At 46.8% G+C, this 24,411-nt stretch overlaps 1 protein-coding gene across 4 annotated transcripts in view; it reads left to right on the forward strand.

The window, feature by feature from the left end:
- Positions 1-3,398: 3,398 nt before the first annotated feature.
- Positions 3,399-24,411, forward strand: part of PCNT (pericentrin) — a 159,775-nt gene continuing 138,762 nt past the window's right edge. For all 4 annotated transcript variants that reach the window (XM_069733270.1, XM_069733273.1, XM_069733271.1 and 1 more), the window contains exons 1-8: positions 3,399-3,543; positions 7,141-7,317; positions 8,430-8,573; positions 17,590-17,754; positions 17,865-19,607; positions 20,704-20,787; positions 20,869-21,018; positions 21,497-23,294. In XM_069733270.1, coding sequence (XP_069589371.1) covers positions 3,487-3,543; positions 7,141-7,317; positions 8,430-8,573; positions 17,590-17,754; positions 17,865-19,607; positions 20,704-20,787; positions 20,869-21,018; positions 21,497-23,294 — 4,318 coding nt within the window. In that variant the 5' untranslated portion in view covers positions 3,399-3,486. The remainder of the gene's footprint in view (positions 3,544-7,140; positions 7,318-8,429; positions 8,574-17,589; positions 17,755-17,864; positions 19,608-20,703; positions 20,788-20,868; positions 21,019-21,496; positions 23,295-24,411) is intronic.

The raw sequence follows: 24,411 nt of genomic DNA on the forward strand, positions 1-24,411 counted from the left end.
ATGTGTACCGTTTCATAGTGACAATGATCTTATGTCATCTGTTCTTCTTCACCTATGATCAGTGTATTGTTCTGCTAATTCATACACCTGCTGCAGAAAGTAGGAAGCTTAGCTTTTATTAAAGGGGTTGCCCAGGTTTGGCATGAAAATCTGCAATCACTCAATGTGCCTGCGCACTAGGGAATCCTTCCTTACAGCGCGCTCATTGCATGCTATCAGGTTTCTTCAGCGCCAGGAGCGGGCGGTCATGTGATTGAAAATATGCAACGAGCATACTTTTGGCCACATTCTGACACGGCCTCGCTCGATTCACTTGTATTGAGTGAGGCCGTGTGGGAATGAGGATAGGGTTATGCATATCGTGTACTTGTGGTCACATGGCTGCCCGCTCCCGCTGCTGGAGAATCCTGACAGTGTGCAATGTTCTCACTGTGAGGATATACAAGTCTGCTGTCATGTCCAGTAGCTGCAGACTTTCATGCCAAACTTCCACAACCCATTCAACTTAATATTTCGTTGCACAACTTTTTGAGACAATTGCTGAAAACAAACAATTTCTGTAACTTCTTCTGCACCTGCCCACAGGTATTTTCGTCAACTCCTCATGAGCAAACGGCTCCAGCTGTCTTTGATGTGAAGAAGCCTTCTCCGGCTACTTTCACACATCAGGTTTTCAGTGTCAGGCTAAATCCGGCGAATGTTGGAAAAACTGGATCCGGCGCAGATTGTGAAAAACTGATGCGACGGATCCGTTTTTTGACGGATCTGGCCAGCCTATCTAGATTATTGGTTAAAAAAAATTTGGAGCATGCTCAGTTTAAAAAACCAGATCAGGCCGCCGGATCCGCCTTTTTCCGGATCCAGCACCTTCCGGCTCCCATAGGCTTCCAATCTAGCAAACAGCCGGAAGCTTCAGGCTTTTTCGCCAGAGACAAAAAATGTTGCAGTGGACAGTTTTTCAAGAAACCTGAAGCAGCAGATTTGCCGGATCCGGCGAAAACCAGACGAAACGCAATGTCATCCGGTGCAATCCGGCACTAATACAAGTCTATGGGAAAAAAAAAACCTGATCCGGCGGCAACATTCACCTGATCCATTTTTTTGAAAATTAGCCGGATTTAGCCACTGAAGACCTGATGTGTGAAAGTAGCCTTAGTCATTCTTGGATATTTTGGGTCATTATCCTGTAGGGGCCAGTGACTGTTCAGACCAAGCTTTCTAGCACATTTCGACTCTTGATAGTCTTGAGATTTCATTGTACCCTTCACATTTTCAAGACACCCTGTGAAAAAGGCACCCAATGCAAAAAAACTGACAAGTCTCTGTGACTTGGCCTTGACCACAGACATGTGAACAGCCACTAGATGCGAGTTATTTCCTTGAAAAGCACTGATCGCACCCATACGAAAAAAAGTGAGGCCTGAATTAGCCCTACATGCTGGCCAAATGTATGGGCCCGAGTATCATTCTAGATCCTATATAAAGACATATGCGTTTGCCCCATGTAGTGATGTCCCAATCAAGGCCGTGTCCTGCACTAATGTCCCCATCCTGGGCCCTTTTCAGTAAGGCCCCTTTCACACATCAGCTTTTAACCGTCAGGCACAATCCAACGAATTTTGAAAATACAGATCCGTTGCAAATTGTAAAAACTGATGCGACGGATCCTTTTTTTTTTTTTTTTTTTACCCGGGGATAGTTTGGACTTCCTGTTCCGGGGAAGGGAGCGAGAGAGAGAGAGACCAGAATGGAAAATGCATGATTTCTTTAAAAAAAAACAGAATCCGTCGCCGGATTCCATCATTTCACCTCACGTTTCATCTGTTTTTCGCCGGATCCATCGCTGGCTGTTTTTTCCCCGGAGTTCCTCTGTACGCTTTCTCCGGCCGTCGGGAAAACTAATCCGGCAAAAAAACAGATGAAACGTGAGGCCATCCGTCGCAATCTGGCGCTAATACAGCTCTATGAGAGAAAAAAGCGGATCCGGCGGCAACTTTTGCCGGATCCTTTTTTTTTCAAAATTCACCAGATTGTGCCTGACGGCAAAAACCTGATGTGTGAAAGGGGCCTAATAATGTCCATCCTCCTGGGCCCCTTTCAGAAATAATGTTTTGGCTCCTGGGCCCATTCCCATAAGAATGTCCCATATCCTGAGCCCATTCCTGTAATTATTTCCCTTATCCTGGGCCCATTTCCTGTAATAATGTCCCTAATTCTTTAATAATGTCCCCAAACTTGGACCCTTTTCAGTAATAATGTCCCCATACTAGGTCCCTTTAGGTAATAATGTGTTGCATCCAGGACCCTTTCCCATAAGCATGTCCCATATCCTGAGCCCCTTCCTGTAATTATTTCCCTTATCCTGGGCCCATTTCCTGTAATAATGTCCCTAATTCTTTAATAATGTCCCCAAACTTGGACCCTTTTCAGTAATAATGTCCCCATACTAGGCCCCTTTAGGTAATAATGTGTTGCACCCGGGACCCATTCCCATAAGAATGTCCCATATCCTGAGCCCCTTCCTGTAATAATGTTCCCCCCACTGGACCCTTTCCTGGTATATTGTCCCCTCTTTGGGGTCCCTTACAGTAATAATATCTCCCATCCTAGGCCCCTCCTGGTTTAATGTCTCTGATCATGAGCTCCTTTCTGTAATAATATCTCTCATCCTGGGATAATGCCCATCTCAGGCCCCCTCCGGTAATAATCTCCCCATTCTGCCTCTTCCCCCCCCAAAAAAAAATAACCTCAATGATTCTCTGTATGTGACTCATTCCCATAAAGTAAAATAAAGAAAAATATACCTAAAAGAGTATTGGATATTTTAAGAAATGTTTACTAGATTAGCGTAGGGCCTGACCAGAAGAGTCTACCTTGTTTATCACTGCACTTTTTCTGGAATGTAAAAAATAAAACCAGAATCGCATTTTTTATTTCATATTTTTGTTATTTCACCTCCTCAAAATATAAAGAGATGACAAAGTTTCTGGAACCCCAATATGGAGATGGCAAATGCTACAGCCGGAAACCAAGCCCTATGGCGGCTACCCGACAAGTAACAGAACCGCGCCTCGTGTTCACACGTCTCTGGCAGCCTCACAGCTGAGGACCGGCATCGATCTGCCCGCAACGGAGCTTATATTTCCCGGTTAGCCATATGCACGTCTCTGATTGGTTGTCTAATATTGGGGGTGTGGCCACACGCAGGAAAGTTGCGGAAGAGACAGCCATAAGCTCGTACCTCAGGAATTCAATCACCATAGTAACGAGGGACACGCCCACTGCTGGGGGCGGTGTGAGTGAACCCTGAACTCTCCTCCAATCAGATCTCAGTGGTACAAGTTCGTTTAATAGGCGTGGCCATAACCGATAGCTCGGAGCTGATTGGCTAAAACTTTGTAACGACCGTGTATTCTTTTTTTTTGGCGGATGAGGCGGGCTGGTTAGCGCCATGTTGGTTCTTATAAGTGACAGTTAGTGCGAAGTATGGAAGGGGCCGAGGACGAGCGGCGGAGCCAGAAGCTGCAGGCTGGCCGGGAGAAGGTGAGGCTGTGCCGGGGAGCGGCCGCTGTGAGGCCGCGGAGCCTCAGGTGCTTTATTCTGCGCTTCGTTCAAACTTTTGGTGCAGCTGCTCCTCTCCTGCGGCGGTCACCTGTGCGGAAGAGCCGTCCGGAGACATCGCTCCGAGATGTGGCTGTGTGAGCCGGCCGTGCGGTCTCTGAGGGATGGACTGGTCTCCGGATAGTGGGGTCTATTACCCTGAGAAGCGGCTCCAGGTCTAAGTGGGCCCCGGGGTGACAGACTTCCCCGGGTGTGCCGGTGTGGAGCGCCGGTGTGGAGCGCCGGTGTGGAGCGCCGGTGTGGAGCGCCGGTGTGGTGTGCCGGTGTGGTGTGCCGGAGGAGAGCGCCGGTGTGGAGTGCCGGTGTGGAGTGCCGGTGTGGAGTGCCGGTGTGGAGTGCCGGAGGAGAGCGCCGGTGTGGAGTGCCGGTGTGGAGTGCCGGTGTGGAGTGCCGGTGTGGAGTGCCGGAGGAGAGCGCCGGTGTGGAGTGCCGGTGTGGAGTGCCGGAGGAGAGCGCCGGTGTGGAGTGCCGGTGTGGAGCGCCGGTGTGGAGCGCCGGTGTGGTGTGCCGGTGTGGAGCGCCGGTGTGGAGCGCCGGTGTGGAGCGCCGGTGTGGAGCGCCGGTGTGGTGCGCCGGTGTGGTGCGCCGGTGTGGTGCGCCGGTGTGGTGTGCCGGTGTGGAGTGCCGGTGTGGAGCGCCGGTGTGGTGTGCCGGTGTGGTGTGCCGGAGGAGAGCGCCGGTGTGGAGTGCCGGTGTGGAGTGCCGGTGTGGAGTGCCGGTGTGGAGTGCCGGAGGAGAGCGCCGGTGTGGAGTGCCGGTGTGGAGCGCCGGTGTGGTGTGCCGGTGTGGAGCGCCGGTGTGGAGCGCCGGTGTGGAGCGCCGGTGTGGAGCGCCGGTGTAGTGTGGAGCGCCGGTGTGGAGTGCCGGAGGAGAGTGCCGGTGTGGAGTGCCGGTGTGGAGCGCCGGTGTGGAGTGCCGGTGGAGAGCGCCGGTGTGGAGTGCCGGAGGAGAGCGCCGGTTACCGAGTGTTCCATACTGTTCTGTAATAAAATGCCCATCTATGTCCTTTCCTACCTACGGATCTTCTCTTCCGATCTATTCCTCATACACTTTCTTTTTTCTTGTCTGCAATGTCTCTACCGTGCAGTGAATGGTGCTTTTTGGTGTATGTGGCTCTTTGTAGATGAAACACTACTGCTAAGCGGCGCATACTGACCAGACAGGGGCCGAAAGAGCCAACATTGTATCTGGACCTCAGGAACACTAAGTGTACATCCAGAACATACAGTAGGTGAAGTGCAGACACAAGAGGAAAAATGAAAAGGCGAGCTCCGCATCTCCCGCCGCTCTGTGACCGTGCAGTGTGCACATTACACTAACTTACTGTACTTGTCTTCAATAACTGTAATCACTTTTTTTTTCAGACCAATAATAACAGTATCGGTTTTAGACTCTTGAAGTAGTGTCCCTCTTCTAAGCAAATTGTTTCTTCAGAGAGGAGGAGGACTAGAACTCTAGTGCCACCTATTGGAAGTACCAATCCTAACAGTCAATGTCGACCCTTTAACCAACCTTGCCACATGACTTAGGATAATAGCCAAACCAGAATCTCAATTTGCAAGGAGAAACAACACTTCTTGGATCCCGGTCAGACGCCTCTCAATCAGCCAAACTAGATCTCCACTTTGCACTGACGAGGGGCAGTACCCCGAAACAGTGTCTGCAAATTGAGATTCTGGTTTGGCTATTATCCTAAGTCATGTGACAAGGCTCGTTAAAGGGTCGACATTGATTGTTAGGATTGCTACTTCCAATAGGTGGCACCAGAGTCCTAGTCCTCTTCCTCTCTGAAGAGACAATTTGCATATTTCCTTGAGGAGCATTGCGGCTTTGTCTCCTCACCTCGACATGCTTATCATGTCACTCTTCTAGACACTTTGGAAAAGTGCTAGTGAGACCCGTAAATCTCTAATACATGTATCTTAATTAAATTGCCACAAGTTGCAATAGTTTTATTTCTGTTGTAATGAGATGGGGGGGGGGGGGGGAGAGATATATATATATTTGTCTAAGGTCCACTTCTGTTTGCTTGTCTGTTTCTCTGTCACGGAAATCACGGGTCGCTGATTGGTCGCGCCCAGCCAGCCGCGACCAATCAGCGACAGGCACAGTCCGGCCGCGAATTGCCTCCTCCCTACTCCCATCCAGTCAGTGCCCACATAGCGTTTTAGCAGTTCGTTAACGCTGCCATTTCCCTTTAAAGGGAACCTGTCACCTGAATTTGGTGGGACTGGTTTTGGGTCATATGGGCGGAGTTTTCGGGTGTTTGATTCACCCTTACCCGCTGGCTGCATGCTGGCTGCAATATTGGATTGAAGTCCATTCTCTGTCCTCCATAGTACACGCCTGCACAAGGCAAGATTGCTTTGCGCAGGCGTGTACTATGGAGGACAGAGAATGAACTTCAATCCAATATTGCAGCCAGCATGCAGCCAGCGGGTAAGGAAAGGGTGAATCAAACACCTGAAAACTCCGCCCATATGACCCAAAACCAGTCCCGCCAAATTCAGGTGACAGAGTCCCTTTAAGTGTGACCAATTTTTTACTATTGATGCTGCCTATGCAGCATCAATAGTAAAAACATATGATGATGATGATGATGATGGGCTGGACCCGGGGGCCACAGAATGGTGAGTATATAACTATTTTATTTTTTTTTTTAACAGGGATATGGTGCCCACATTGCTATATACTGCGTGGCCTGTGTTATGTACTGAGTGGCCACCATCTAGTATATTATATCATATCTATAGCTCTCGGAAAAATTGAAACAGCACAAAAAGTATATAGCCGACACCTTGCCTCCTGTGACCCTGCTCTGCCACCGCCAGCCCTCAGGTAAGATACTGTAAATTCGGACAATAAGACGGACCCCCATTTTATAAAAAATCTTTTTTTCTGCAATTTTCACCCCAAATTTGGGGTGTGTCTTATGTTCCGGTGCGTCTTATAGTCCGAAAAATACGGTATGTACAAAACCTTATGTAGAGATTAAAAAAAAAAAAAAAAGGAGGCATCACAGCATTCAAAGTGAAAAATAGAGGAACTTCTATCTAATGGACCATCACTGTGACATTTTGGCTCACACTGAGCCTTTCTCAGTGTGTGTGTGTGAGATATATATAATTTTTTTTTTTTTAATGATTTCTAAAGCACCCCCTACTTTATTTCCAAGCTCTTGTGTGATTTCTACTACGGTAGCCATGCTGGTGTATTATTGAGGCCGGTGTTCACCTAAATCCCTAATTCATCGCAATCTTCTTATGCCTGACATGTAGGGAGGCTTTTCAGTTACGTTATGTGATTTTTATCTTCTGTTCAGGCGTTGAGGATTTCTCACTAGACCTCCTTGAATGACAAGTGCTGATGATGGGCAATGTCACTCTGAAGACTGAGGACAGTGCCCGGTGTTTTTTTGCACCCGTTTACCCTTTATATGAAAACCATGACCGTTTTGTGGCCGTGTTGCCTTTTCCTCACTTACCTTTCGCTCTACCTGTCCTTTACGTTCCTTTGCAGCTTGCTCACTTCAGACAGCGCAAAACAAAAGGGGAAAGCTCCAAGGTGCAGAAAAAGCAGCAGAAGAGGAGGAATAAAGCTGTACACACCAATGACGTTTCGAAGGAGGACACGTTGGGTGAAGTAGAATATGCAAAAACTGATCCAGTGCTGGAGACTGAAGATGTCACATCAGAAGTAATTTTTCACTTTAAATACATGTATATGGGGCTAGAAATCATTTTTGCAATTGTGTTTAGTTAAAATTTCTTGCACTGTCTGGATTTTAAGAGGCTATTTCTTTCTCTGCACATTCAACTTTGATGTGGTCTGTGATCGTATATCAGTTTAGAGGAGTCCAGAAAAAGACAGATAAGTTACAAACTCTCACATCATATCGATCTCACTGATGGATCCTCATTTGAACCACTACTCCAGCGTTTGTGTGTGGTTTTTATTTCTTCATTAGAGTTCTGCCACCAATCTAAAGTTCCCTGACGCTAGTATTACACTCACCAGTCACTGTCTTCAGCTGTTATCGATGCTGCTCCTGTCCCGTGTCGCCATCTTGTGACTGCAGCTTCTGACTGACCAGAAGTCAGAGGTAACGGTCACAAGCTCTGTGAGTCGGAGATCCTTGTTCTGGCCTCATGGACTTACATTGAGTTGTGATTTCTGGCTCACCGAGCAAACACTGAAGCGATCCAGCAGGTCACAACCTGCAGAGGATCGAGCGGAGCTGTGCTGTTAAGAAATGAGGATGGTAGCTCGTAAGGGTAAGTATAAGGCACACATTAGGTATTTGGTGCAGGGATTTCTGCATCTCTTAGCAGGAAAAAACGCAGCGTTAAACTTTCTTTTTTTTTTAACTGCATGTTTTACATGTGTATTTGGTGCAGATCTCCCACCCCCCATTCATTAGTATCAGCAAAATCTGCAGCAAAAAAGTTGAGTTAACATGCAAATTTAAACTTGCTCCAAATCTGCAAGGTAAAAATAAGCAACATGTGCATGAGACTTCAGGATTCTCATTCATTTTGCTAACATCAGGAAACCCTTCAGGTTTTTTTGACAAAAAAAACACAACATGTGCAGAGACCCTAATACTATCGCACGGGAATTTCAGTTAGTAGCACTACTCCAGCGCTGCGATAAAAACCACTGGAGTAGTGCTAGAAGGCTAAGTACAGACGAGTGCTTGCAAAATTATAAATTTTTCATGCACAAAATTACCTTTGACGTTTAAACATCTATATGCCATCAATGTTTAAATTCTGTATTATTTATTATTTTTTTTTTTTTTTTTTAAGCCAAAGCAGTGGACTGTCAGTGATTGGGATGATGGCATAACCCAATCGAGTAACGAGCAGAAAGCTCTGAGTGGGAAGGAAGTAGAAGACGAGACTCTAAGCCTGTCCAATAGGATTCACGCCATTCAAAATCAGCTGCAAAATGTGAGTTTGCAATAATTGCGCGTCTTCTACGTCTACCTGTCTGTTTCCAAAGCACTACAGGTGTTGTATTTTCTGGTGTCTGCAGCTTTTCCCTCCACAAGCATCGTGCAAATTTTCAGCACCAACACATGGAAGTGGTGCTTTAAGTAACTTAACAGGTGACGAGCCATGCTTGATCAGAGTGGAGGTGTACAGACTAGCATCTCTTGAGGTTGTTTTTTTTTTTTTTTTTTTTAAATGCAGTTTTCTAACTGGAAATAAGGAGGTGTCCATCACTACGCTCTTCTAGATGAGAGCTGCTGCAGCATTGAAACTTTAACATTTGCTCTTTAAAGGGAACGTGTCCCCCAAAAAGAAATGCTATTAACCTGCAGATATGGGGTTATTCTGCAGCTATAGCAGTATTAACTTACTCTGCACCTGCACTTAGCTGAACGCTGTCGGGAGAAAATGAACTTTATTCCTCTGGCAGCATTGTTGTTTCAATCACAGGGGCAACACCAGCACTGGTTCAGGGAGGTGACTGAGCTTGTGCCAGTACCACCACCGTGACTGAAACCGGAATGGTGCCGGGGGAATAAAGTTCATTTCTCTATTGCCTCTCATTGGGGGACACCGGAACCATGGGTGTATGCTCCTGACACTATGCACAAAAAAAGTTAGCTCGTCCTCTGCAGTGTACACCCCACTGACTGGCATTATACTCTCCAGTTTAGCTTAGTGTCAGTAGGAGGTCGTGCGTCGTTTTCCGGAGGGATACAGGGTGAACAGTCACACCTGTAATCCCACAATACAGACTATGAGTACGGCGTGTACTGCCACCCCATATCCTCACAATTCCCTCAGCAGGACCAAGATCCTAGCACACAAGCGTGCTGAGAAGTCCGGTCCTGCCTCTGTCCCCCACCCACTCGCCCACCAGAGCCTGTCGGTTGCGGAGATGAGGACGTCCATTACAGCTCCCTGGACGTCTCATTCCTCTTCAGGTTAGTAAGGAAGTGGGATGTTCAAGGTGAGTATTTTCCCCATTCCATGCCATCCCATATCTTCAAAGGGGGTGCTTTATTGAGGGACCTCACTGGACGTCGCCCATTGCATGCGGGCAGCTGCAAGCAGATGTAGGGGCCTTTTTCAGCCACACGGGCCGGGATCGCTTTGTCGCGTGGCGGCCGCGCTTCTTTCTGTCTGCCGCGCCGCTTCCGTGGCTGCGGCTGCTCTGCCTCCTGTTCTGGCGCGGCGGCCTTTACAGGCCACCGCACCCCTTCTTGCGACCGCGCGGTTCCGGCCGCTCTCAGTAGTTGCCCTGCCATTTGTTCCAGCGCAGCGGCCTTGGCAGGCCGCTGCGCCGCTTCCTACCTGTGGTGCACTGCTCCGGCGCCACGGTCTTGCACCGGCGGTCGCGGGCCTCTAATTTAGGCCCTGGCTTCTGCCCGGGCCTACTTCCAGTGCTGTGACTCCGCCCACTTCCGTCCTTCATTGGGCAGGCTTTTCTCCCGCCTGACAATCTTTCACAGTGGTCACCACCTTTTCTCCGGCCACCGGCGCCATCTTGGGACTCCTGAGCGCACAAGTTCTCTCCACTCTGTACTGCCGTTTGGCGCCACATCTCAGCGGTCACCATCTGGAACGGTTCTCGCTTTTCGGATTGCGGCAGGAGCTCATACCACTTTCCTGCCTAAAGGACTACTTCTCACCAGAGGTCCATCCCGCAAGCCGGACAGCTTCCTCCACCTAGAATCCTTTTTCGTCTGCCGTGAGTAGCTCTGCACTGCAGACTGACACTCCCCTCTGCCCGCCTGTCCCCTACCCCTCTGGCATTTTCTTCAGGAACCCTTCAATATGTCTTCCTCTAAGGTAGGCCGCTCTTGTCCTTCTACTTCTTCCTCTTCTTCATCTGCCTTAGTCAAATACTTTGCATGTTTATCTTGTAACTGCAAAGTTCCCTCAGGTCAGTCCTCTCCACTCTGTCAGGCCTGCAGCAACCCGATCGTGCCCACCGCCCAGGATCCCCCGGCTGCTCCGCTTGAGAGTGATACCCCTACCCAAGGCTGGGCTTCCTCTCTGTCACAATCGGTAGCGGATCTAACTCGGGTGTCTCAAACTCTGGTGTCTCTGCTCCATCGATTTTTTTTTTTTTTTTTTTTTTTTTTTTTTTTTTTTTTTTTTTTTTTTTTTTTTTTTTTTTTTTTTCCTTCCCCCCCCCCCCCCCCCCCGCAGGCTCCCGTAGTTGCCAGCGGGTCGCAGGAGCCTCCGTCCGAGCCCTCCATTATAAGCCGCAAAAGGTCCAGACAGGAACGCCGGTGTGAGTCCTCTTCTCGCTCCATTTCGCCACACGGTTCTCCTCTGTGGTTGGCTTCCTCCCGGTCCTCCTCCCCTGATTCAGGCGAGGTGTTCTTATGCGCCCTCAGAGGATATTTTGGAGCTGGATTCTAGCCAAATCTCTACCATGAGGGATATGGTTCAGAATGTCATCGGAGCGATAAATCAAACCTGTGGCATCAAGGACTCCTCTACGGAACCCGCAGATCAGGCGGTTTCGTTTAGACAGGCTAAACCACCTTCCAAGTTTTTCGCTCCTCCTCCTGAATTCGAGGAGATTATGAACAGAGAAATAGAGAATCCGACCAGACGTTTTCAAAGGGGAAAATGCCTTGGTGTTTTATATCCTTTTTCTCCAATTGGACGGTCTCTCCCTCGGTGGATCCCCCAGTTTCCAGGCTGTGCACCAACACTAGAACACAAAGGACTAGAAATAGGAAAAACCCAATGTGGCTAAACAAAGAAGTAAGACAGGCAATTAACAGTAAAAAGAAAGCATTTGCACTACTAAAGCAGGATGGCACCATTGAAGCTCTAAAAAACTATAGGGAGAAAAATACTTTATCTAAAAAACTAATTAAAGCTGCCAAAAAGGAAACAGAGAAGCACATTGCTAAGGAGAGTAAAACTAATCCCAAACTGTTCTTCAACTATATCAATAGTAAAAGAATAAAAACTGAAAATGTAGGCCCCTTAAAAAATAGTGAGGAAAGAATGGTTGTAGATGACGAGGAAAAAGCTAACATATTAAACACCTTCTTCTCCACGGTATTCACGGTGGAAAATGAAATGCTAGGTGAAATCCCAAGAAACAATGAAAACCCTATATTAAGGGTCACCAATCTAACCCAAGAAGAGGTGCGAAACCGGCTAAATAAGATTAAAATAGATAAATCTCCGGGTCCGGATGGCATACACCCACGAGTACTAAGAGAACTAAGTAATGTAATAGATAAACCATTATTTCTTATTTTTAGGGACTCTATAGCGACAGGGTCTGTTCCGCAGGATTGGCGCATAGCAAATGTGGTGCCAATATTCAAAAAGGGCTCTAAAAGTGAACCTGGAAATTATAGGCCAGTAAGTCTAACCTCTATTGTTGGTAAAATATTTGAAGGGTTTCTGAGGGATGTTATTCTGGATTATCTCAGAGAATAACTGTTTAACTCCATATCAGCATGGGTTTATGAGAAATCGCTCCTGTCAAACCAATCTAATCAGTTTTTATGAAGAGGTAAGCTATAGGCTGGACCACGGTGAGTCATTGGACGTGGTATATCTCGATTTTTCCAAAGCGTTTGATACCGTGCCGCACAAGAGGTTGGTACACAAAATGAGAATGCTTGGTCTGGGGGAAAATGTGTGTAAATGGGTTAGTAACTGGCTTAGTGATAGAAAGCAGAGGGTGGTTATAAATGGTATAGTCTCTAACTGGGTCGCTGTGACCAGTGGGGTACCGCAGGGGTCGGTATTGGGACCTGTTCTCTTCAACATATTCATTAATGATCTGGTAGAAGGTTTACACAGTAAAATATCGATATTTGCAGATGATACAAAACTATGTAAAGCAGTTAATACAAGAGAAGATAGTATTCTGCTACAGATGGATCTGGATAAGTTGGAAACTTGGGCTGAAAGGTGGCAGATGAGGTTTAACAATGATAAATGTAAGGTTATACACATGGGAAGAAGGAATCAATATCACCATTACACACTGAACGGGAAACCACTGGGTAAATCTGACAGGGAGAAGGACTTGGGGATCCTAGTTAATGATAAACTTACCTGGAGCAGCCAGTGCCAGGAGCAGCTGCCAAGGCAAACAGGATCATGGGGTGCATTAAAAGAGGTCTGGATACACATGATGAGAGCATTATACTGCCTCTGTACAAATCCCTAGTTAGACCGCACATGGAGTACTGTGTCCAGTTTTGGGCACCGGTGCTCAGGAAGGATATAATGGAACTAGAGAGAGTACAAAGGAGGGCAACAAAATTAATAAAGGGGATGGGAGAACTACAATACCCAGATTAGCGAAATTAGGATTATTTAGTCTAGAAAAAAGACGACTGAGGGGCGATCTAATAACCATGTATAAGTATATAAGGGGACAATACAAATATCTCGCTGAGGATCTGTTTATACCAAGGAAGGTGACGGGCACAAGGGGCCATTCTTTGCGTCTGGAGGAGAGAAGGTTTTTCCACCAACATAGAAGAGGATTCTTTACTGTTAGGGCAGTGAGAATCTGGAATTGCTTGCCTGAGGAGTTGGTGATGGCGAACTCAGTCGAGGGGTTCAAGAGAGGCCTGGATGTCTTCCTGGAGCAGAACAATATTGTATCATACAATTAGGTTCTGTAGAAGGACGTAGATCTGGGGATTTATTATGATGGAATATAGGCTGAACTGGATGGACAAATGTCTTTTTTCGGCCTTACTAACTATGTTACTATGTAACACGGTGCTTCCACTGTCCGGCGGAGCATCTCTGAAGGATTCGAACGATAGTCATAGAATCCTTTGCGAAGTCAGCCTTTGAAGTGGCTGCAACGACTCTATGCCCAGATTTTGCTTCCACTTGGGTTTCAAAATCCATATCCAAATGGGCCAAACAACTCCGTCGAGGCATCCTGGACGGGGCTCCACCCGGACAGCTGGCGGAGCTTGCCAACCAAGTTTCTCACGCGGGTGAATACCTGGTCTCCGCTTCTCTGGATGCCGCGTCTTGTGCGGCTCAGGCGTCCAGCAATGCCATTGCCATCCGCCAGATCGTTAGGTCCGCCTGCCAGGCCTTGAGCCCATCTTCCAAAAAGTCCCTTACCAGCCTGCCTTTTCAAAGCTCATGTCTCTTTGGTTCTAAGCTGGACTAAATCATTAAGGACGCCACGGGGGGTACAAGTTCTCTTCTTCCCCAGGCTAAACCTCGCAGCCCTCCTCCTAGACTGCAATTTTGGTCCTTTCGGCCCTTTCTTCGCTTTGCGGTGTCAAACTCCTTTTCCCAGCAGCAACAAAGGCCACAGGCACGCCAAGAGAAGAAGACAGTATCCTTTAGGCCCACTCCTTCCTGGCATTCTCGCTAGTCCCAGGGTAGATCTCCAGGTCCAGGACTGGAAGATCCACCTCGGCCTGACTCTCTGCAAGACCCCAGCCCACTTCCCAGGCTGGGCGGCCGTCTCCTCTTCTTTAGGGACGTCTGGATCTCCTCAGTAGAGGACGCATGGGTCAGGGAAGTTGTATCCTCGAGTTACAAAATAGAATTCGTTTTACGACTACCGGATCGTTTCTTCCAATCCCGAAGTCCAAAAGACCCCGCTCTTGTCCCGGGTTTCTTCGCAGCCATCGTCTCTCCTCAAAGCCGGGGTGATCGTTCCCGTCCCAGAAAAAGAACGGTTCACAGGCTACTATTCAAATCTTTGTGGTACCGAAAAGACGGCAGGGTTCGTCCCATTATGGATCTCAAATTGATGAACAAGAGAGTTCGTCTGAGCCACTTCAGGATGGAATCCCTTCGTTCAGTAATTGCTTCCATGGAGGCTCAGGAATTTGTGTTCCATAGATATTCAGGACGCCTACCTCCATGTCCCGATATATTCCCAGGACATCACCGATTCCTGCGCTTTGCGGTGCTCCAAGACCATTTTCAGTTCATCGCCCTGCCGTTCGGTCTTGCAACCGCTCCCAGGGTTTTCACGAAGATGATGGCGGCGCTGATAGCCATCTTGAGGGTCAGAGGCCTGGTTCTGTTTCCATACCTCGACGACATCCTCATCAAGGCTCCATCCTTTTCTCAGGCTCATGAAAGCCTGTCCATCATTCTCGACACCCTAGCCCGCTTCGGGTGGCTGGTCAACCGGAAGAAGTCCTGCCTTATTCCTTCTCAGCGCATCCGTTTTTCTGGGCATGCTCTTCAACACCCGTCAAACCAAAGTCTTCCTTCCCGAAGACAAGAGATTCATCCTTCGTCAGGACCACCGCTTGCTCCAGGGTCCTCGGTTTCCCTCCTTCCGATCGGCCATGAAGGTTCTAGGGAGGATGGGTAGCAACATTGGATGTGATTCCCTTTGCCCAATTGCACTCGCAACCTCATCAGCAAGCCATCCTGTCTCAGTGGGACAAGTCTCTTCTCCCTGAATCGTCCGATACGACTCTCTCCCCGAGTCAAACGGTCTCTCAACTGGTGGCTGACGTCACCTCTCATCTCCCAGGGCAGGTCCTTCCTTCCAGTTCACTGGCAAGTGGTGACGACGGACGCCAGACTGCTCGGCTGGGGTGCGGTGTTTCGCCACCTGACTGTTCAAGGCCGTTGGTCGGCGCAGGAGTCATCTCTGCCGATCAATGTCCTCGAGATTCGGGCCATCTTCCTATTCCTCCGTCACTGGGAAAGGATTCTCAGGGGCCTACCTATCCGAATCCAGACGGACAACGCAACGGCTGTGGCATATGTCAACCATCAGGGGGGGACTCGGAGCTCCTTGGCCCTGGCCGAGGTATCCAAGATCCTCCTCTGGGCAGAGGCAACGGTTCCGGTGATATCCGCGGTGCATATCCCCGGCGTGGACAACTGAGCCGCCGACTTCCTCAGGTCTCGCGATCCTCTTGCAGTGGGTGTCGACGCTCTGGCCATTCCTTGGTCGCAGTTCATGCCTATCTGTTCCCACCCCTTCCCTTGCTTCCCAAGCTGTTGAAAAAGATCAAAGCCGAAGGGGTGCAGGTCATTCTGATCGCCCAGGAGAGCTTGGTTTGCGGAGATCGTCAATCTTCTCGCGGGCGCCTCCTGGCGCCTTCCAGACAGGCCCAACCTGCTGTCTCAGGGTCCGATCTGCCACCCGAGTTCTCGGTCGCTCCGTTTAACGACGTGGTTGTTGAGACCGCAGTTCTAAGAGCATCCGGCCTTTTGGACCGGGTGATTCTCACCATGATCCAGGCTCGGAAGCCTTCATCTTCCAGGATCTACTATCGTACTTGGAAGGCTGACTTCCGTTGGTGCGAGTCCAACCGCGTTTCATCTGTCCTTTTCCCTGCCTTCCATCTTGGCCTTCCTTCAGGCAGGACTGGATTTGGGCCTTGCTCTTAGTTCCCTCAAGGGCCAGGTTTCTGCGCTTTCCATCCTTTTTCAGAAGACTTTAGCTTCTCGGCCACAGGTTAAAACCTTCCTTCAAATGACTAGCCCATGCTGTTCCTCCGTACAGGGCCCCTGTAGATTCATGGGATTTAAATCTTGTGCTGGATGTTCTGAGGGGTTCCCCCTTTTTGAGCCTCTCAGAACTGACATTGAAACCTCCCTATCTTGGACGGTGGCCTTTCTTGTGGCCATCACTTCTATCCGCCGCTTTTCCGAGTTGGCGGCCCTTTCTTGCCGACCTCCTTGGTTATCCACCAGGACAAGGTGGTCCTCAGGCCTCCGCCTTCCTTCCTAAGGTGGTTTCCACCTCAACGAGGACATCGTTCTACCTTTTTGTCCAGCTCCGACTAATCCTCTGGAGCGATCGTTGAACAAGCTGGACCTCGTCAGGGCAGTGAGGATCTGACCTGGCTAGAACGGCCGCTTTCCAGAAGACGGATTCTCTTTTCGTCATTCCTGATAGCACGCGTAGAGGCCTGCCGGCTTCCAAGGAGACTATTGCTCGCTGGATCAGAACGGCAATTTTGGAGGCTTACCGGGTCAAGAACAGAGTGCCCCCTCCTGGGGTAAAGGCTCACTCTACCCGGGCAGTCAGCGCCTCCTAGGCGGTGCACCTCAGGGCTTCCGCCCTACAGCTTTGCAAAGCGGCAACCTGGTCTTCCATCCACACGTTCGCCAAATTTTACAAGGTCCATTCCTTCGCTTCGGCGGACGCCAGCCTAGGCAGAAGGATCTTGCAGGCGGCAGTGGTGAGTCCTCTGACCTGATGGAAGTCCTTTTCCCACCACAGGGACTGCTTTGGGATGTCCCATGGTTCCTGTGTCCCCCAATGAGAGGCGATAAAGAAAACAGGATTTTTGGTTGCTTACCATAAAATCTGTTTCTTGGAGCCTCCATTGGGGGACAGTCATAGAACAACAGAAACTGAGAAACATTGGGAGGGACAGCACCCTCCCAATGTTTCTCAGTTTCTGTTCTATGACTGTTCTCACGTTTACAGTCCTCATGTTTGTGGTTATGTTTCAACCTTGTTGTTTTTCTTACTGCTTTCTCAGTAACTGAAGTTCATAATGCCAGTCGGTGAGGTGTACACTGCAGAAGAGAAATTAACTTTTTTATTTGCATAGTGTCAGCCTCCTAGTGGCAGCAGCATACACCCATGGTTCCTGTGTCCCCCAATGGAGGCTCCGAGAATCAAATTTTACGGTAACCAACCAAAAATCCTGTTTTTCTTCCGGCAGCGTTCGGCTAAGTGCAGGTGCCAAGCAGGTTAATGATGCTTTAGCTGCAGGCTTAATAATGCTACAGCTGCAGGTTAATAGCATTTTTTTTCTGATGGGTTCTCTTTAGACATGGTGCCCAATATGGTTCACTAATGACGTTCCATTTTAATGCAAAATCTATTTCTTGTATCAAATTCTACAAACTGTAAAAAAAAAAAAGTCCCTAGAACAATCAAGACAAAAAAATCCTTAGTTGGCCTGAAACTTGATGGTTTTGCTTTGTATATGTAATATAATTAATGCTTGCTAATATGTTATCATTGATGGTGTTTTTTTTTTTTTTTTTTTAGGCAAGTAAAGTTTTAAAAGGTGAAAGTCCAGGAAAAACCGAGCTATATGAAGCTGAGCTACAGTTGTCTCTACTCCAGAGAAGCTTCATGAACCAGGCAAAGCGCATGAGTCAATTAGACCAACAGGCACAAGTACTGGAAAGGGAGTTGGAAGCTTCTCAGAAGGTGAAAGTTCCTCTTTAGTCAGGCACAAACTGCCACTGTTATCATTAATATCGCATTTGCTGGTAGTGACCCTTTACATGTCATTTGATGACTATTTTCTTTTCCTCCAGAAAACTAAAGAAAATGAGAATCAAATGGAAAAGCGTGATCGTTTGATGCAGGAGCAACAGTCAAGACTTGAGTACTTACAAGAAAAGCTGGAAAAGTCTGAAAATTCTGTTTCCCTTTTGCAACAAGAACTTTTTAGCAGAAAACCAGAAATGACGCAGCCTAAACATGAGATTTCCATTCAAACAGAATCCTTATTGACCAGTGGTGGAGATTCCACAAATAAAACCAATGAAATGGACACAGCCACTCTAGCTACTCTTGTTGTAGAGCTAAAAGAAAGACTTGCAGAATCAGAAACTCTTCGAGAAAGTTTACACACAAAGATTAAAGAACAAATGCTGGCATTCGAAATGGAAAGATCTTCCTGGGAACAAAAGCACAATGACATGGTAGCAGATCTTGCTCTGAAATTGCAGCAAGCAGAGGAGATTGTAGCTCAAGAGAAGCATGATAAAGACCGTCTGAACCAAGAGATCCGTGACCTTAAAAATAATTTGAGATTAGAAGCTGGAGGCAGTGAAGACATAAAACTGCAGCATGAGAGAGACCTTATGATGCATGATCTGAAGTTACGGAGCCTTGAAGAAGAAAATTCTAACCTAAACCAACAGTCGTTCAGTACGTGGAAACTTCAGGAATCGGAAGACTATTCCCAAGAGATATTTAATCTAAAGAAAACCGGTCAAGATACTAGAGTTGATTATTTTAGACATGAGTTAGAAGACCTTAAGAAAAACCTGAGCAAGGTTAAAGCCAGAAAAGAACTTGAGGATTCAAAGGCAGACGAGCTTGACCAAGCAGAAGAAGTTGCTGCACCAGCGTTGACTTCACTGGACAAATACTTGATCCCAAACCAGATGTTTGATCTGAACAATGGCCAAGAAGACTTGAGTGAACACAGTAAGTTTGAGCTTGATAGTGACTTTATACTGGAACAAAGTTTGAACTCTACCATGGGAGGAAATATTAATTTACTTTCTTCTCCAATGCCCATTACTGGTGTCCTAGCAGGTGGTGTTACCTTGGGAACCATTCTAGACCCAGAGTCCTTTGCTATCTATCTTTCCAGCAATACTAAGCCTAGTGAAAATGCTGAGCATAGCCCTGAGCTGGTAGAAGATTTGAGTCACAAATGCTCATCCTTAATGAAGAGGCTTCAGGATAAAGAACAACAGTTACAGAATAGCTCTGATGCTCTGGCTGAAGCTTTACAGAAGTGGAGAGACGTGACGGCCGAGCTTGCAGATGCTAAACTCGAAATGGAAAAAGTATTTAAGAAGGAGTTCTCTGAAGAACAGCTGAGAATGGTAGAGGAAATAAAGTCTGAGAGGGATGATCTAAGAAACCGGATAACCGATCAAGAACAACTTCTGAGAGAGGTCCAAGAGCAAAAATCTATGAAGGAGGACTATATATCACTCCTTACAGAAGAGAAAATGAAGTTAGAAAATAGGTTGTCCGAAATAGAAAAAGAGCTGGAAAACACAGTTGAGTTGTGTAAAAATTTAGAGGTCCGCAATCATAACCTTGACCAGAATTTGCAGAATATAGAAATGGCCCGGGAGTCTGAACGTCAAGAATTTGATAATAAACTAAACTCCAAAGGTGTAGAGCAACAGCTACTAGAAGACGTAATAAGAGCGAAGGAGACCGAGTTCTATCAGAGGGAGGAGAACCTGCGTGAAGAAGTGAGCTTACTAAGGCGAGAGAAGGAGCAGCTAGAAAACAAGCTGCAACAAGAGGTTGGTAGAATAATGTTACAATGTGCTTGTGATGAAGTCATTTCTATATTTTAGAAACTTAGCAGCCAAGTCATGAAGGCTAGCGTTCTGTATACCAATTGTGAGGCAGAGTTTGCTGCATGTGTCAGACAGAAATGTACTCCAGTCATGGACTCTGAAACCACAGACATGGGGTGCCAGTCATTAAAGCTTTTGTGCCAGAATTCTGGAGTAAAAAGCTTTTGAAAAGCCTTAACATTTTCTTGTATTGTGAAGCTTCACTAAAATGTAGTGACTTTTCACTTTCTCGCAGCACTTTCGTCTATCTCTGAAAAAGGGGGCGGGATCGGGGCATAGAAACCCCTTCGTATCAAATTCATGAGCTGCAGCATTCCTAGCCCCACAAGCCTTCAGTAGGATAGGGTGAGGCGCACGCGACATTTCAAAGCAATGAGTTCATCGAGGTGTGCCACCTAATCCTGAGCGCGGCATGATGTAAGGGCAGAGATCCTGATTCCAGTGATGTCACTCACTGGGCTGCTTGTTTTAAGTTAGATAATTTTCTGCTGATAAAGTAGTGATTGATATAATTTTTTTTTTTTTTTTTTTTTTTTATAACTAGAGGTCTAGTAAACCTGCTGCCATGTAATCCTTCATACTCATGAGCTGTATAACCCTGCCCACACCACTGATTGGCAACTTCTGTGTATAGTGCACATAGACAGAAAGCTGCCAATCAATGATGTTGGTGGGGTTATAGAGAGCTCAGCATTCAGAGAACTGCTACATCTGCAGCAGATAAAACAGGAATTTTATCTAAACTGAAGCAAGCAACACATTAAGCGATGCAACGCTGGCATCAGGGTCTCGGCTCCTTGCATCATTCTGCTCTCAGATGAGGTAGTAAAAACTTGATGACAGATTCCCTTTAAGAAGGGGTTGTCCAGTAGCGGACAACCAGTTTAACAGTTCACTTTGGGTTGTGTCTGATATTGCTGGTCAGTCCTCAAATGGGCATGATCTGCAGACACATGACAGACTTGCTGTTCCTGGATATGATGCAAATGTTGTTTGCTTTTGTATATATACTGAAACTTTGCATCCCAATGCTCTTCAGGTTAATCGTCTGAATGCAGAATTTGAAAAAAGGATGGATGTTTCTGGAGAGAGCTGGAGGGAGCAGATTGCCTCACTGAATCAGGTAATTGCTGCCAAATAGCAATCAGGACGCTCCAATTTCTTTTTAGCTAAACTAAATCTTCAATAACATTGTCCACTGCAGGCGCATGAAAGCCAAATTACCCTTCTGCAATCCAGTTATGAAGGAGATCTGCAAAAGGTGTGTTCTGACCTGAAAACGGAGAAACAGAAATTGGAGGAACTTGTGCAACAGCTAGAAAAAGCGCATAGTATAGAGATGGCACAGACCCAGGTATGCTACTGCTAGACATTATATAGGAGGTTTTTTTTTTTTTTTCATATTGTTCCACTGAAATCTAACTTGTTAACCCTGATCAAGTACAAATCATGTCCCCCTAATTGATCCAGTGCTTCCTCAGTCACATTGGGGGAGATTTAGCAGTTTTAGGCCAAGTTCACAGTAATTTATTTTCGGTCCGGTTTAGGCTATTTGTACTAAGCCGGTTTTCCTCACTGACCCTGGTCACTATGATCAAATTGAGTCTTGTTTTTGTCTTTTAAAATGAAGTACCATGGGCAATGTACCCTGGATAAATTATCACTTAAAGTATTAACAAGGGACATATACTTCATTTGTGTCAAGTGAAGTTTGTTCTATGGGGACATAATCTTTTTGATCCGTTAACCTATGGTGATGGTTTTTGTGTGTATGTGTGTTTTGTTTTTTTGTGTTTTTTCAAATTTATTTATTCAGTATTCTCTCTTTGCAGTCTGCACATAATATAGAAATGGAGGCCATGCGTCTAAGTCTGAACAACCTGCACACCGCACACCTTGAACTAAGTCAGTCGAACCTACTGAAAGAGAAGGAGAATGCCTTGGTCCAGCTTCGTGATCAGCTGAATAACAAGTGGGCACAAGACCTAGCAATCCTTCAGAGCAAGAGTCAGTTTGAAGTAGAGCATTTGCGTGAAGTGCATAGACAGGCACTGGAGAGTTTACGAGAGGAGCTATCAAAGGAAATCTCACGTCAGCAACAGGAACACTTGAAAGAGACTGAGCTTCTAAAGGAAAATCACACAACCCAATGCTTCGAATTGGAAGGAAGATGCAAAAAAGAGCTCGAGTCTATGCAGAAGATGTGTGATGAGCAGAAAGTGGAATTTGAGAGAAAGTCAGAGGAACTTGGATTAATGGAAGAGAAAAGTTTAGTTAAGTTGTCAAACTTGCAGGAACTACATATTCTGGAGAAAGAAGAAATGCTAAATTTGCATCTAGAGGAAAGAAAACAGTGGGAAATAAAGCAAGATGGACTTAACCAACAACTCAAAGTTTCTTTGGAGGGAAGTGACCTGTGTAGAAAGGAGATGTTACATTTGGAAGAACAAAATCCTAAAGGGAGGACAGAATTGAAAGAAATGAACTTCAAACAGTTGGAAGAGATTGAACAGATTCAGAATGAACTTTCAACTGCGTTGAAGCAAAATGAAGAACTTGCAAGACAAATTGAGTCTCTTTCTGAGAGACGTGCAATGGAAGAATCAAAACTACGAGATCAGAAGGATTTAGAAATCCTGGATTTCCAGGAGCTTGAAAAACTAAAGGAGTTGTCAAAGATGATTGAGCTACGTTCACATGAAACTGATCAGCTTCAGAAAAAGCACTCAGATGAGATACTGCACTTACAGGATGGTCATTCAAAGAAGATAAATGAACTTCAGGATCTTCTTGCCCTGGAAAAACAAGAGTGGGGAAAGCAGCAAGAAGAACATACAAAGAAAATGTTGCAGCTTCAAGTGCAATGTGAAAATCTTGAGAATAATCATCTCCAGGAGAAAGATGAGTGGGAGAAGCAGACCGAAGAGCAGTCAGAAATTCTGAACAGATTGAATAAAGAAACTATACAACTTCAGGATGAACATTCTAAAGCCGTAAAGCAACTACAAGAGAAACATGACAAGGAAATTGAAGAAATACAAGAGCGTCATATCCTGGAAAAGGATGAGTGGGAGAAGCAGCGAGACCAACATTCTCAGGAATTGGATCTCCTGGTCAATCAGCATTCGCAAGAGCTGAAACGTATTGGTGAGGAGCTATTACAGAACTCCTTACAGAAACAAGAACAACATTCCAAGCAATTAGAACAAATTCAAGAAGAATGCACAAAGCAAATACTGGAGTTACAACAACAGCATCTCCTCGAAATCCAGAAAATGAATGATCTTTATATGCAAGAAAATCCAGATTGGAAGAAACAAACCAACCGATACTTTGCATCTGCTGGAAGTAACAAACCTCTGCTGCAGACTGCCCCCCAAGACACATGTACACACCAAGAACTGCTTAAAAACGGTATTTGTCTGGTCGAGGAAGTTCATACAAAAGAAAATATTGTATTGGAGGAATGTAAACAGCATAGCGAACAATTACACCACGCAGGAAATCTGAATCCTCAAGAAGATCTCTCTGACCTGATAGAGGAACACTATGTACAAGAGCTACAGGATCAACAAGAGAAACAGATGGAGGCTAGTCGCCTGAGCGAGTCCACTCACCAGCAACATATGGGTAAAGTATTCAATATGACCACAGCTCTGATGCACTTATTTCTTACACACTGTATGCCCAGCTTCGTGATGCCACCAGTTACATAGAATCCAGATCTGTTTATATATAAAGGAGTGTCCTAGCTAATAACTCTGGATAGGTAATAAATACTGGGTCAGTACAGGTTAAATACCTAAAATCTCCATTAAATGGAATGCTAAAATGTGCCATCTATCGTATTTTCTCCTTCGCCTCATTGGGGGACACAGACCGTGGGTGTCGGCTGCTGCCACTAGGATGCTGACACTAAGTGATACAAAGAAAGTTCTCTCCTCCCCTGCAGTATACACCCTCCTGCTGGCTCTCAGCTAACCAGTTCTTACTTGGTGTCCGTAGGAGGCACACGGACAGGTCTGCTATTCAGACCCAAAACTTTTTATTTTATTTTTACCTTTTACATTTTTGATTTTAGATTTTATTTTTTCCACGGACGAATGGGGCGACGGATCCTTTCAAGGTTCCGATCTCCCCAAACCATCAACAGGCGAGCACGGAGAGTGTCACCTCTCCGTATCCTTTCCTGCGACGTGGGATGCCAAGCCTGGGCTGATTCTTAGGGGCGACGGCTCCCTTCAAGGGCACCGATCTCCCCGCAATCTGAACGGACGAGCACATGGAGTGTCGCCTCCATATATCCTCTCCTGGGAGCCAGGCCTAATGCCGGACAACTGGCCCTGTCCACCCGGGGACTGAACTCTGTGGATGTACAGAGGCCACTCTCTATGACATCCGAGCGGCCCCCACTGTCCCACCAATGTAAAAGCGGATGGCACAAGGAGGCAGACGGTTCTTCTCTACCTCCCTAACAAAGGGATGGTCAATTGAGGCTTACACCTTTATCCTGGCACCGTCCATGCTGCAATACCAGACCTGCAGTAGAGTGCACGTGCTTTCCTCGGCGCTGAAACCCAGTCATCGCAGCGGCTCCATGCCGGGATGCGCACCCATGGTGAGTGGATCCAGTCAGCGGTGGGCCTCTGCAGTGGGAAATTCACATGCTGACAGGCAGCCTCAGCCACTTCCCATGTGGCCCACCTCCCTGAGGTAACGCTCTGGCCAGCTGTAAAAATTTAGCCTC

This window comes from Ranitomeya imitator, chromosome 7 (assembly GCF_032444005.1).
Source record: "Ranitomeya imitator isolate aRanImi1 chromosome 7, aRanImi1.pri, whole genome shotgun sequence".
Lineage (NCBI taxonomy): Eukaryota > Metazoa > Chordata > Amphibia > Anura > Dendrobatidae > Ranitomeya > Ranitomeya imitator.